The 15,626-nt window shown below is 38.9% G+C and overlaps 1 protein-coding gene and 1 pseudogene across 11 annotated transcripts in view; both read left to right on the plus strand.

Annotated features, from left to right (window-relative positions):
• The window catches only part of TMEM144 (transmembrane protein 144), a 72,473-nt gene that overhangs the window by 14,327 nt on the left and 42,520 nt on the right, over positions 1-15,626 (plus strand). For 9 of the 11 annotated variants that reach the window (XR_012006190.1, XR_012006191.1, XR_012006192.1 and 6 more), the window contains 4 exons: positions 1,429-1,600; positions 3,748-3,870; positions 4,416-4,515; positions 6,152-6,232. Coding sequence is in view for 1 of the 11 variants with exons in the window: in XM_072773771.1 (XP_072629872.1) it covers positions 1,492-1,600; positions 3,748-3,870; positions 4,416-4,515; positions 6,152-6,232 (413 nt within the window). In the remaining 10 variants the exon portion in view is untranslated. The remainder of the gene's footprint in view (positions 1-1,428; positions 1,601-3,747; positions 3,871-4,415; positions 4,516-6,151; positions 6,233-15,626) is intronic. The other 2 variants (XR_012006194.1, XR_012006199.1) reach the window with 2 other exon arrangements.
• On the plus strand, positions 9,119-12,726 carry LOC140603227 (eukaryotic peptide chain release factor subunit 1 pseudogene; annotated as a pseudogene).

The raw sequence follows: 15,626 nt of genomic DNA on the forward strand, positions 1-15,626 counted from the left end.
TGAAAATTTAATTATCCACTCGTGGCCAGTGGCCACCAGATTGCACAGGTGGCTGACCAGCCGCCTCACGTTGTTCTGCTGACCAGGTGATGGTATCGTGCATCACACCACTTTAGGAGAGTCCTTGGGTTTGTTTCCAAATTTTAACTTAAATTCTACTTAGTACACATGTAGTGTAATATTGGCTTCGGGGGTAGAATTTAGTGATTCATCACTTATATACAACACCCAGTGCTCATCATAACAAGTGCCCGGCTCCTTAATCTCCATCATCCCTCATCCGTCCTCCACCCAGCTCCTTCCATCCACCCTCAGTTTGTTCTCTATCCTTAAGAGTCTAGGAGATTCCCGAAGGGATATTTCAAGGATCTAATCTTGAAGAAATTTAAGAAATTCTTGAAGAGATCTTTAAGAGATTGTTTTATCTGTGCAGTTTTTTTTTTAAGTTGTAAAGATATAAGATTTCATGAACTTCTTAAATACACACCATGAGGGTACTACTGATGCAAAAAGTGCCTTTGCCTCTAGGTAGATCTGAGTATGTAAAAGCAATACAACCTAAATGTGCCCTTAAGCTCCTATTTGAAATTAAAAAAAAAAAAAAAAAAAAAAAAAAAAAAAAACCTTTTGCTTTTGAGGCACTAACAGTTCTTTTTTTATATAAATATATATAAATAGGGAGAGGGCATCTTAAGCCAGTCCCACACCTAAAGCAAAGCCCAAGGCAGGGCTTGATCTCATGTATGACTTGAAGTGAAAAGTCAGATGTTTAACCTACTGAGCCACACAGGTACCCCAGGCTGGTAGTTCTGAAAGTCGTCACACATCCTCTCTCATTTGATTGTCACAACAACCAATTGAAGTAAATTGAGTCTCGGTCCATAAATCTTTTCATTACACCAGTCCACCTACACAGGAGAATTTTGTATAATATAATATGGATTATCTCCAGGGGTGCCCAGGTAGCTCAGTTCATTAAGCATCCACCTGTTGGTTTCGGCTCAGGCCGTGATCTTGTGGTCCTGAGATGGCTTGAGGATTCTCTTTCCCTCTGCCTCTCCCCCCACTTGTTCTCTCTCTCTCTCAAATCAATGAATGAATCTTAAAAAAAAAAAAAAAGAAAAAATTATTTCCAGATCTTAGAAGTGTTCCAGCTCTAAAGACAAAGTTATTTTTCTCTTAATTGCACATTAGTGATCAAAAAAAGTATTTGTTGGTAAAATAAAATAAGAAAACAAATGAACGTGGGGTGTGAACATAATACATAACTTCATAATGTCCTAACTTTTTATCTGGAGGAAGGAATCTTAGCATACTTTCGAAAACCTCAATAAATGTCACATAGTAATCACAATTTGTTCACAGAACTCACAGCTTCTTAATGGTTTTATTTATTTTTTTAATGGTTTTATTTTTGATTTATTTCAGAAGCTCTTGAAAAGGACATCAAGTGTGAAGTGAACCGGCTTACTCACAGGCAGCGCTGGAATCATGAGCAGTAACGGAACAGACCTAACCATTGGTTTCATCTGCTGCTTTGTAGCCGTCCTTTTGTTTGGCTCAAATTTTGTACCGCTTAAAAAATATGAGACTGGTGATGGTAATTATTTTTCCTTCATTGCTAACTTTATGTTTAAATGTCAAGTTCTCTTTTTTGGTCTTTTTCTTTCTTTTTTTTTTTTTTTTTCTTAATGATGGCCACAGATCTTCTTGTACCTGGCACCAAATGAATAGAGCTCACGCTAAATCAGTTGATGGTGCTCGTGCCAGTTTATCTGAGATTTGGTCAGTAGAGAATAATCGTGAGCGTGGTTCCATGGTAAAGCTGAGAGAGTGACCATCAGGAGAGCTTTCTAGCCATATCTGTTATGTTTACAAAAGGTTAGTCGGTTCTACTCACATACACTTGTTTTGAAAACATGAATTTCGAACATGCTTCATATAATAGAGAACACATTGAGCCCAACACAAATGTTGTGTTTATGTGCAGTTTTGACTCTGATACAGTGTCAGGTGAACGAAGAAACCTGCACCCAGGTGAATAAAGAGGCCCAGTAAAGCCTGAAAGGCACTTGCACACACACCCTGCAGCATCCCCAGCCCCCTCAGCACCACACCCAGTCCCATCTGAGGTTAGGATCCCCCCACCATTCCCCCACTGCCCCCCCCATCCCCCAACGTCACAAGCTGCCACACTTCCAATGCCCACTTCCAGAAGCAAACCACCAAGTTCCAGTTCAGGTGCCATATTTTTGGAAGACTTGTGAATTTTGGGCCACTAAGCCAGTGTAAAAGTGTACTACTGTTTTTTATTGGGTTCCTGTCTTTTTTTTTTTTAATATGTTGTTGATGAAATTTTTTTTGAGTGCTATTCCCTTCTTCCCCATAAAAACTCTACAGTTTTTTATTATGTGATTTTGTGTAGCGCAATGTTTTTAGGAACACACGTGGCACATTATAGCTGCCCTGCCTGTAATGTGAACTTCAGAGAAGGAAAAGCAAGAAGTTCTCTCTCTCTCTCTCTCTCTCTCTCTCTTTTGAATCCACATGCCTTTAGCGTTACAGCCAGGAGAAGGGGATGTTCAGATGTTAACGCTGAGCACCTGGTGGGAAGCAGTTACTTTGCCACCTCAGCTCCTTATGACTTGTGGCTACTTAAACAATAGGATTACAAGTCTTTTTCTTTCCGAGCAGGATGGAAACGGAAACGACTAAAATAAGAACAAAATATATACAAAGGGGTAGAGGAACTGGCTTTTAGGTGTCTTTCCATAACTGTGTGGTCCTGAACAAGTCTCACTAGCTCTTTTGTTCTCAGTTTCTCTTTTTGTAAAATGAAGAACTTGTTAAGATGAAGTTCCCTTTCATCTCTGGGATCGTCCCTTTTTTGTCCTAGAGGTTAACAGTCATTTTTTGTTCTCTCTTCCACCATGAGACTGAATCTCAACAGGCAAATATCTTCCATAGGGGGAGTCAGAACTGCTACACTGAGTCATAACTGCCCTAATATTTCTTCCAGTGTCAACGTTTTCTTTAACCTTTTAATCCCCAAACCCTTGATGGTACAGAAGCGTCAGGTACAGACATACTTCTTATCACCGTGTCTTCTTCAGCTAATTGGCAAATGGCAACCCAGAGCACAGAAAGGAGAATGCCCTGACCCAGAATGCTAATTGTCAGGTTTGTAATGTTTGGTCATCACAGGCATTCAACTCTAACTGGGAGAGGTCTACATGTGGCCATAAGTGGTTTTGTTTTTATCCCAAAGATGGCATAAACAATCCCAAAGATTCAACTTACTGTTGTGCTGTTCTGAAGTTCTGAATGCCATGTTTTGGTGAGAGATGGCACTAGCTGTGGCATTCGAATAAGAGTACGTAGACTTGGTCTTGCCAGTACTCTTTGGTAGAAAATTCTTGATTTGTCTAATAGGTGAAACAGACAGAAGAATGTTACGCAGGAACACGCTGTGTTTGGTAAGCTGTGGACTAGACGGCGTAGGTTTAAATTCCAGCTGTACCAACCGTTAGCTGTTGAGACAGGCTGCTTCATCTCACATTCATTTTTTCCATTTTTTAAACTGGAGTTAACTCGGATGCATCATAGTTGTAAAAATTATATTGAGTGTGCAAAGTACCCCCATATAAACATTCAATAAGTTGTGGCCATTCCTGTAATAATATCTCTTTGATACTCAGAAGCATTAATTTAGTTTGAACCACTGAAACCAGTTTCTTTTCTTTTCAGGAATGTTTCTCCAGTGGGTACTTTGTGCTGCCATATGGTCGATTGCCCTTGTGGTCAATCTGATACTACATTGCCCTAAATTTTGGCCTTTTGCAATGGTTGGGGGCTGCATTTGGGCAACAGGTAATGTAGGATATAATTTATTCTTTAATTATTTAATACTGTGATCACAATAACTCTGAGGACACCTAGGTGGCTTACCGGTTGAGCGTCTACCTTCGGCTTGTAGTCCTGGAATCCTGGGATCGAGTCCTGCATCGGGCTCCCTGTGGGGAGCCTACTTCTCCCTCTGCCTGTGTCTCTGCCCCTCTCTCTGTGTGTCTCTCATGAATAAATAAGTAAAATATTTTTAAAAAGAACTCTGGTTCATAATAAAATAGCACAAACAGCAATCCTGAATAATTCACCATAGATAAATAAAATCTTAAAAGAAAAAAAGAAACTGAACTAATTTCTATTATCAGGTCATGATCACGGGATCCGGGATCGAGTCCCAAGTCGGGCTTCCCGCAAGGAGCCTGCTTCTCCCCCTGCCTATGTCTCTACCTCTCTCTCACTCTGTATCTCTCATGAATAAATAAATGAATCTTTTTAAAAAGTTAATTCAATTTATAAATGTATTTTTTGTCTTAAAAATAACATCTTTTTTCTGTATGTTACATCCACAGGGAACATCGCTGTTGTCCCAGTTATCAAAACCATTGGTTTAGGCCTTGGAATCTTAATCTGGGGATCATTTAATACATTAACTGGCTGGGCAAGCTCAAGGTAACGCAAAACAATTTCAACTAAGATTCTCTACACTGATGTAAGGCAAGTTCTAGGGATTGGGCTAGCTAAGAGGAATAACCTGGTTTTTACCTTCACAGAGATTACAAATGGGAAGACAGACACATAAAATATGCAATTTTTAATTATTATTGCCCCAAATTCTAATATCTGATCTAGATATTTGGTTAAGATACAGTAAAGAAGTATCTCCTCAGAACAGAAGAAGGAAGAGAGGAGGGGAACTGATGTTTATTTTCTCTTTTTATTGTGTGACAATTTGCTGGACATATTGCATCATTTTATATGCATCATTTTCCTCATTTTCACAAATGTGAGGTGAGCACTGCCTTATAAGAGAGCTGAAAGACAAAGAGATGGAGTAACTTGCTGAATATCACAGAATGAATAAGCTAGGCTTCAAACCCCAGTCTCCTACTAGTTTTAAAGCACATATTCCTTCTAGAGCCTGGGCCAGGGTCAGCAAGCCATGGCCCACCTTCCCAGCCATTTTTGAAAATAGCATTTTATTGGAACATCCATCCATTTCATATTGTCTGGGGCTGCTTTTACACTACAGTGGCAGAGTTGTGTAATTGCAAGAGACCAGCTGGCCCGCAAAGCCTAAAATATTTACTCTCTGGCCCTTTAAGGAAAAGTGTGCCAACCCCGGCTCTAGAGGAGTCCAGCAGGGTCACCACAAGCCACATGTGTCCATTTATATTTAAAGTTAAATGAATTAAAATCTAATCAAATTAAACAGTTCTACAGCTGCACTGCCCAAATATATATATGTCAAGAGCTCAATAGCCATAGAGGGCTAGGAACTCCCCTGTTATACAGTGCACCTGTAGAAGATCCTCCTCATCCTAGAAACTTCTGTATGACTGTGCTGCCCTTGGTTAGCATTAAAATTAACATTCAAGTTGAGTTTGGGAAGAGGAGTAGAAGGGATTATGTCGCTCTTACTTTTTGGGCTCCTCTTCCCTCGCAAAGCATTATAACAACCTCAGTAATAACAGAACAAAATAACCTCCAATTTGTTCTTTCCTGGCCTTTCCCCACTCTCCTACCTGCTTCTCACAAGTGCTATTTTCTTTTGCTTTTTCTTCTTGCCTCTTTCATTCTTGCCCTGAGTGGTTCATAGTAATTGTTGGTCATGATTGCTACAATCTCAAGGTGTGGAAAAAAAAAAAAAAAAAAAGGGAAGGTGATGCAAAAAAGTAGTGATCATTAACCAAGCAGTTACCTAAAAGTCTGTTTCAGTAAATGCTATACAAAATTTCAGCCAGTTATTTGGCATTCAATTAGCCACTTAATCTATTTTGTCTTCTTCCTTAGTCTTAATAAGAAAGGGACCCTCATAAGCACTTTTACATATACTAACTCATCTAAAATATCTTCATAAGAAGGAAGGTATTATAATATACAATAAGTATACCTACCTTGTAGGTACCCCATTTTAAACATGGGGAGCTGGAAGCATGGTAAAGAGTCAACTTTTTCAAATCACAGTTAATAAGAGAGTGATTTAGGATTTGAATCCAGGAATCCGACCCTGAGTCCATGCTCTTGAACACAATTGATGAACACATTTTCAAAAACACCTACTTTGGTGTAACTTTCTCAATTCCAGGTTTGGTTGGTTTGGAATGGATGCAGAAGAAGTATCAAACCCGCTGCTAAATTACATTGGAGCTGGATTATCAGTAGTAAGGTACACAGTCATTTCTGATTTAAGTGTTCTTCCAAATGTTTACAATATTTAGAATACCTTTTAGAGATCATAAAATGTTTACATTTTTTTAAACCTGCATTTCACAAAAGTGACATGATTTGTTCTCAGATTCTTCATTTACATTTACAGATTTGGCTTTTCTTTTTTTTTTTTTTAATTTATTTTTTATTGGTGTTCAATTTACTAACATACAGAATAACCCCCAGTGCCCGTCACCCATTCACTCCCACCCCCCGCCCTCCTCCCCTTCTACCACCCCTAGTTCGTTTCCCAGAGTTAGCAGTCTTTACGTTCTGTCTCCCTTTCTGATATTTCCCACACATTTCTTCCCCCTTCCCTTATATTCCCTTTCACTATTATTTATATTCCCCAAATGAATGAGAACATATAATGTTTGTCCTTCTCCGACTGGCTTACTTCACTCAGCATAATACCCTCCAGTTCCATCCACATTGAAGCAAATGGTGGGTATTTGTCATTTCTAATAGCTGAGTAATATTCCATTGTATACATAAACCACATCTTCTTTATCCATTCATCTTTCGTTGGACACCGAGGCTCCTTCCACAGTTTGGCTATCGTGGCCATTGCTGCTATAAACATCGGGGTGCAGGTGTCCCGGCGTTTCATTGCATTTGTATCTTTGGGGTAAATCCCCAACAGTGCAATTGCTGGGTCGTAGGGCAGATCTATTTTTAACTGTTTGAGGAACCTCCACACAGTTTTCCAGAGTGGCTGCACCAGTTCACATTCCCACCAACAGTGTATGAGGGTTCCCTTTTCTCCACATCCTCTCCAACATTTGTTGTTTCCTGCCTTGTTAATTTTTCCCATTCTCACTGGTGTGAGGTGGTATCTCATTGTGGTTTTGATTTGTATTTCCCTGATGGCAAGTGATGCAGAGCATTTTCTCATGTGCATGTTGGCCATGTCTATGTCTTCCTCTGTGAGATTTCTGTTCATGTCTTTTGCCCATTTCATGATTGGATTGTTTGTTTCTTTGGTGTTGAGTTTAATAAGTTCTTTATAGATCTTGGAAACTAGCCCTTTATCTGATATGTCATTTGCAAATATCTTCTCCCATTCTGTAGGTTGTCTTTGAGTTTTGTTGACTGTATCCTTTGCTGTGCAAAAGCTTCTTATCTTGATGAAGTCCCAATAGTTCATTTTTGCTTTTGTTTCTTTTGCCTTCGTGGATGTATCTTGCAAGAAGTTACTATGGCCGGGTTAGTACTGGAAGTCCTAGCCTCAGCAATCAGACAACAAAAAGACATTAAAGGCATTCAAATTGGCAAAGAAGAAGTCAAACTCTCCCTCTTCGCCGATGACATGATACTCTACATAGAAAACCCAAAAGTCTCCACCCCAAGATTGCTAGAACTCATACAGCAATTCGGTAGCGTGGCAGGATACAAAATCAATGCCCAGAAGTCAGTGGCATTTCTATACACTAACAATGAGACTGAAGAAAGAGAAATTAAAGAGTCAATCCCATTTACAATTGCACCCAAAAGCATAAGATACCTAGGAATAAACCTAACCAAAGATGTAAAGGATCTATACCCTCAAAACTATAGAACACTTCTGAAAGAAATTGAGGAAGACACAAAGAGATGGAAAAATATTCCATGCTCATGGATTGGAAGAATTAATATTGTGAAAATGTCAATGTTACCCAGGGCAATATACACGTTTAATGCAATCCCTATCAAAATACCATGGACTTTCTTCAGAGAGTTAGAACAAATTATTTTAAGATTTGTGTGGAATCAGAAAAGACCCCGAATAGCCAGGGGAATTTTAAAAAAGAAAACCATATCTGGGGGCATCACAATGCCAGATTTCAGGTTGTACTACAAAGCTGTGGTCATCAAGACAGTGTGGTACTGGCACAAAAACAGACACATAGATCAGTGGAACAGAATAGAGAATCCAGAAGTGGACCCTGAACTTTATGGGCAACTAATATTCGATTAAGGAGGAAAGACTATCCTTTGGAAGAAAGACAGTCTCTTCAATAAATGGTGCTGGGAAAATTGGACATCCACATGCAGAAGAATGAAACTAGACCACTCTCTTTCACCATACACAAAGATAAACTCAAAATGGATGAAAGATCTAAATGTGAGACAAGATTCCATCAAAATCCTAGAGGAGAACACAGGCAACACCCTTTTTGAACTCGGCCATAGTAACTTCTTGCAAGATACATCCACGAAGGCAAAAGAAACAGATTTGGCTTTTCAAGGAGAAAGCAGGCCAGCTCTGGGGTCGCAAGCCCCAGCTTTAGTTCTGAAAAGCTCTGAGACCCTAGGAAAATCATTTAGCTACTTTGAAGCTCACTTTCATTATCTGTGATTTTTAGAAAAATCATAGTACATATCTCATAAATTGGAATCAAATGGCACATTATTTTGCAAACTAAAAAATACGATATAAATAAATATTATGCTGGCTCCCAGATGCCCCTGGAATAGACATTAATTCTCTCCTCTTATTACTCATTTCCTCTTTGCCCCCCAGTTTCCAAACTCCTGTCACCTCATCTGGTCTTATCCCAGTCAGATAACTACTCCCTCACCTATAAAAACACACATTCATTTTTGTACGTGTTTTTGGATGTATCTGTGTCTAGTCGTATGTACTATATGAATAAAGATGAAAATGACTTTAAATCTCTGGCAGTGTTCAATCAATAAAACTCCAACAGGAATTAGGTCACCTTAAATTCAGTCCCTTTCCATTCTAGACTCCATTTATATTCCCTGTCAGTGCTTCGCATAATGGATAGCACTGTCTGGAAAGATTTTAGTACTTTTTTATTCTTCAGGGAAAGAACACTATATTTCTCTTCCTACTTCAACGATGGCTTTTCCCCAGCCACATTTCAGGAACAATCTCTTTGTCATTGAAATGTTGCCTAAGAGAGTGGTTCCAGGCCAATTGGAGAAGAAATAACATAGATTATTCTAAAAAAGCAGATTCCTGACATTTTTGGTTAGAGGCAACTTTATGTATTTTGTACAATTCACATGGCATCCTGGCTTTGAATAGCTCTCTCAAAACCAATTTCTTTTTTTTTTTTAATTTTTTTAATGGAGTTCAATTTGCCAACATATAGCATAACACCCAGTGCTCATCCTGCCAAGTGCCCCCCTCAGTGCCCGTCACCCAGTCACCCCAAACCCCTGCCCACCTCCCCTTCCACTACCCCCCTATTTCATTTCCCAGAGTTAGGTGTCTCTCATGTCAAAAACAATTTCTTTACGCCCCAAAATTGTAATGTAGCGTGCCTTAGTTGTGACTTAATAGTAATTTAAGGCCAATTTACTCAGTCCATCAGGCATTGTTTTTCTCCATATTTCTTCTTTCTTTAGAAACTGTACACTCTAAAATTGCAAATTATGCATGTCCTGCCCACTTCTTCCCGTATGACCTTGGGCAAATCACTTGATTTCTCTAAGCCCTGGTTTCTCCATCTGGAGCTAACGTGGCAGTAATAATTGTGCCAGCCTTATAAAATATTTTGAAGATGAAATGAGAAGAAATATATCAAGGGCTATGTATATTTCTAGGCATACATATGGCTAATGCTCTATAAATTGGATAATTTTTATTATAAGACTCATTATTTTGATTAGTAACTAGTTCATATGCAATCACTGTTTTCCCTTTCAGTCTGTGGTAAACTGTCAGTGCACCTGGGGAATCAGGCAGCTGGATTAGGAGCTTGGTCTGTGGCACAGAAAGGCAGCGATCTCTTCCTGTAGTGCATTCTGGCTCCCGTCTATGTTCTTTACCAAGAGGACCTCCTAGAAACATTCATTTGATCATTTTAACTCCATTAAATCAGTTTGTTCAAAGGGCATTCACTGAATAAGCTTGCGGTTTCATGCCCAGTGTAAAGAAAATTGGAATATGGTTAGATTTGTTGGTCACATCCTTTTGCTTTTCTTTTCAAAATTGACATTATTGATCCTCTCCTCTGTAGAGTCCAGTTTTTAAAGGATAGGTGGGATTGTTTCAAGGCTTACGGTAAGGTAGTATCAGTCAGGTTTCACAACCAAAACCACTCTAGGTGTTGTTGTTTTTTTTGTTTTTTGTTTTTTTAATTTTTTGAAGGTGGGGGACAGAGGGAAAGAGAATCTTAAGCAGGCTCTACGCCTAGCACACAGCCTAACATGAGGTTCGATCTCATGTCCCTGAGATCATGACCTGAGCTGAAATCAAGAGGCACTCAACCGACTGAGCCACCCAGGTTCTCCCACTCTAGGTATTTTAAACAGAAGAGCATTTCACACAGGGAATTGCTTAAAAAACTGCAAGGCCCAATGGAGCAAAAGGAGTAAGGGGGCTCTGCCCAAAGTCCTAGAGTCCACACTCCAACCCGCACAGTTGCCTCTGCCCTGAGTTATCATCGCAGCTGAGCCACCATCAAAACCAAATGGCTTCTCCCAACTTGTAAGTCTGACTGTATGCCTCCCATGGGCAAAACCTAGCTGTTCCACAGTTACTCCAATTCAAAATTTTAGTCACCTTAATTTTTTTTCCTTTCATCCCCCATCTTATATATAATCCTATAAAAAGTTTTTTGTGAATGTTTCACAGGTTTTTCCTCTCTTCTCCCCCAGTTCCCTACTATACATCCACCTGCATATGATTATAAAAATCTCACGTCTGTGGGGGCCTGGGTGGCACAGTTGGTTAAGCATCCAACTCTTGGTTCCGTCTCAGGTCATGATCTCAGAGTCATGAGGTGGAGCCCCATATCAGGCTCCACGCTCAGCTCAGAATCTGTTTGGGATTCTCTCTCTCCCTTTGCCCTTCACCCTGCTCTCTCTCTCTCTCTCTCTCTCTCTCAAATAAATAAATAAAATAAAAATCTTTTTTTAAAAAAATCCAAGAGGCACTACTGGAGAGGAGCAGCCCCTGCCACCCAGGACTAGGCCCCTTAGGGAGGAGGAGGCAAGAAGATGGCGACAACCCCACAGATGTGAGCTTGTGCCCAAAGCAATGGCACAAGCATCATGTCCTTGATCATTCTCCCAAAGACCAGATTTCACAAGTGCCAAAAATGTTAGCAGATAAGTTTGGAACTGCATCTAACATTAAGTTGCCAGTAAACTGCCTTTCTGTCCTGAGAGCTATTACATCTGTAAAACAAAGACTCAAACTTTATAACAAAATGCCTCCAAATGGCCTGGTTGTTTACTGTGGCACAATTGTAAGAAGGAAAGGAAAAGAAAGTCAACATTGACTTTGAACCTTTCAAACCAATTAATACATCATTGTATTTGTGTGACAACAAATCCCATACAGAGGCTCTTACAGCACTACTTTTGGGTGACAGCAAGTTTGACTTCATTGTAATAGATGGTAGTGGTGCACTTTTGGGCACACTCCAAGGAAACACAAGAGAAGTCCTACACAAATTCACTGTGGATCTCCCACAGAAACATGGCAGAGGAGGTCAATCAGCCTTGCGTTTTGCATGTTTAGGAGTGGAAAAGCAAAACAACCATGTTCGGAAAGCAGCAGAGACTGCTGTTCAGCGATTTAATTCTGAGGACAAAGTGAATGTGGCTGGTCTTGTTTTAGCTGGATCAGCTGACTTTAAAAGTGAACCAAGTCCATCTGATATGTTTGATAAGAGGCTGCAATCAAAAGTTTTAAAAATTAGTTGTTATTTCCTATAGTGGTGAAAATGGATTCAACTAAGCTGTTGACTAAAGTCCTCTCCAACACAAAACTCATTCAAAAGAAGAAATCAATAGGATGATACTTTGAGGAAATCAGCCAGGGAAGGGGATGAGAGCTGTTAGAAATTGGAAGCTGTAGAGATTCTAATAGTCTATGAAAATTTGGATCTAATGAGATACATTCTTCATTGCCAAGACACAGAAGAGGAGAAAATTCTCTAACTACAGAATAAGAGATAAGTCTCAATTCCCAGACCAGGAGACAGGACAAGAACATGAGCTGATTGAGAGCATGTCCCTGCTGAAATGTTTTGCTAACAACTATAAAAAAAAAAAAAAAAAAACCTGAAGCTAGGTTGGAGATTGTCATAGATAAGTCACAAGAAGAATCCCAGTTTCTGAAAGGATTTGGTGGGATTGGAGGTATCTTGCGATACCGAGTAGATATCCAGGGAATGGAATACCATGGAGGAGATGATTAATTTTTTTACCTTGATGACTACTAGGTAGTCAACATGGGTCCAGCAAAATGTGCCTCACTCTCCAGCATCCAATCCAAGGAGCATACCCGTGGTGGAATCCAAACAGATCCCTGCCTTACAATTGGCACATTTCCAGAACTTTAATTCATGACCATTGGATATTGAAAAGAAAACAGAAACAAAACAAGACCCAGCAGTACACTTTGGTTGTCCTGGTGTCAGTGCAGCAGCCTACAACTAAGTTCCTAAAATGCCACTCTGGACTAATTTTAAAAAGAATCCCAGTTTTTACTTTTACTCCATGGTGAAATTCATTGCTCTTGAATTTTATGAAAAAAAATAATTTTTTAACCTTCATACATAGAATCAAAAATGCCTTAACTGCTGTAAAGTTTCAAAAGTTAATAGAAATGAGATCATTTAAAAAAAATCTCACATCTACTTTCCCTAGTTCCATTTTTTCCTATTACTAGTATAACTTCCTTGTATCTGCTACCAACTCAGTTATCACTCTCCTAATTAAGAAATTTGGAAGCCTCCCATTGGATTCAGAATAAATCTGTCTTCTTACTCTGGTATGCCCTCCACAGTCACAGATTCAAGCCTTCTTCCTAGATCGGCCTTCTCCCTGTATTGTCAGTTCATTGACTCAGGATTATTTATCACATCATATCCCAGACACTTCCCCCAGCCCGAAGACCCTTTCCTCAGCTTCCTTCGCCACCCTTAAATGTCAGTAGAGATTTTCCATCCTGTGCTGTTTTCTTGCTTTCTCTTCTTCCTAATTAGAAAGAGTTATCCCTAAACTTCCATTGCATTTTGAATTTCTTCTATTATGGAAGGGCCTCTTTTGTATTATTCATACAATTCCTTTATCCTTGAACTGTGAGATCATGAAGGACAAAGTCTTATTTTCTTTGAATACAATCTCTCCCATCATCACCAACAGACTTTGCCACACAGTGTTTGACACTTAATAGATGCTCAATGAAGGCTTGTTAAATTGTCAGGGTGAACACATACAAGTTTTGCTAATAGATGTAGAGAGTTATAAATCTCGGGAAACTGGAAAGATTGAAAATGTAGAGAAGCACTCCTGGGTATGACATATTGATTTTTTTTTTTAATTTTCCATGCTTTTGACAACATTCACAGACTTTATCATGGATCTTTGTATCTGACACACTGTACCAAGTTCTGTAAGTCTGTAGCCCAAAAGACCTGTGACCTATTTGGTTTTATGTTCGTAAACATAAGATAAATTTCATTACCTTGTCCTAATTTAGTGCTCTGCACCCCTTGTTGACCTAATTGAGCTGACTTACCTGTTTTGTGACAAGCACTAGTCACACAAGCTCAAAACCACTGATTTCTTAGTCTTGATTTTTTTCTTATGCTCAAAACCCCCTCTTCCATCCAATAGGCTCTTTATTTCCTAACATGTTTTGAAATTTTACCATGTTCTAAAAAGTACACTGAGAATTTTATATTCCTTGTTATTTAATTCTCATCACAGTTTTGTAAAGTGGGCACATACCCATTTCTATTTATTTAAATTCAATTAGCCAACATATAGTACATCATTAGTTTCAGATGTAATTTTCAATAATCCATCAGTTTCCATTTCTTTAGATGAAAAAAATTGAGACTCAGAGAGGCCAAGTGATTTGTAGGAGGGGCAGACGGTCATTTGAAGAAACATTCAAAGACTTTCTCATTGGTTCCCTTCAAGTATCTCTAACATACCTTCCTGTATTCTTATTAGGAAAACACACTGGTCTACACAAAGTTGAAGGTTTCCATTGTAACTTTGAAGAAAAAATGCAACTGAGACATCTAATAATAGCTTTGCAAATAAGCATGTATGTAAGCACACATTTAAGTAAGATACACACATTTAATTAGGTTTTATGCACTCATTTTTACTAAGTGTTAAGCACTTTGAGGACCCTGAAGGAGCTCTTATCTTCCACTGAATTAGAAAATCTGTAGAGAAAAAAGTTTACAAGGCTTTGTGGTAAATGGTCTGGATTATGCAATGACTATTCTTAGTGTTGTGGAAATTCAGAGAAGAGGAAGAGTCAGTGAGCATGGAGCTGCGAGTGGGGGTTTCTTGTCACATTCAGCACTTCAGTTCTTCAGTTTGGATAAGAAGAGGGGAGTATGTGCTGTGTTCAGCTAAGAAAGAGAAGCAAGAACAGGTGGTTTCAAAAGATGGGGGTGAAAGGGAGGTTGGAACAGGGACAAGTCAAAGTTGAAAGTCCATGTGGAGAATGATGTGGCGTAGGTTATGGGGAACATAATGCAGAGAATAATACAACTCAAAAAGGACAGTTCAATTTGCTGCAGAAGGGAATATGGAACCATTCAAGTTTTTAAAGCAAGTAAGAGACTGGACCAAGGAAGCTAAGAAATTTTAAATTCGTATTCAAAAAATAGCACATCGTTAAGCACTAGTCTGCACTTACGTACCTATACTATTTCAGCCTTCTCTGTACTTGCAAAACTTCTTATATTGCTATAACTTTTGAACCATGCAAACATATTTTTAAAAAAGAATGTCAAAAGTATACCAGAGTTGTTAGTTTCCTTAAGTTAATTTAATATTTTAACACATTTTAACCTATTTACATGGTTCAAAAGTCAATGGTAAGTGAAGCATCCATTACAAAGATACTGAACATGAACAGACGGTGCATTTTGAGAGAATGATGAAGGGGGAAAGTCATTGGGCTTATGTGTGTGTTTTTATCTCTTAAAATACACTCTGGATATCTTTCCATATCAAGCACACAGGGTGTCCCTCGTTTCTTTTATATATATATATCTGTGTTTTATATATATATATATATATTGCATTCTGTTGTGTGGCCATGAAGATTGCCTCATCTGAGTGTGGGTGTGGTGGTGTTCTAGGGCCCCAGAGTCTCCTCCAGGGGGGTTGTACAACCACCCTCACAACAACCTGATGATAAAGTTTGTCCAACAGAGGGTGTTGTTAAATGTTTAGGGTTTTGTCAGCATAATAGGTGAGAAATAGTGCTACAGGGTAGCACTTTGCTTTTTTTTTTTTTTTTTTTTTTTGTATTTTTTTTACCATGTGTTTCATTTGTTTTTTTTACCATGTGATTCCAGAGTTAAGCAAGAATTAAAGAAAAATGCAGCCGTTGACTGAAACAAGAAAATCAAGAG

Source organism: Canis lupus, chromosome 13, assembly GCF_048164855.1.
Source record: "Canis lupus baileyi chromosome 13, mCanLup2.hap1, whole genome shotgun sequence".
NCBI classification, from domain to species: Eukaryota; Metazoa; Chordata; class Mammalia; order Carnivora; family Canidae; genus Canis; species Canis lupus.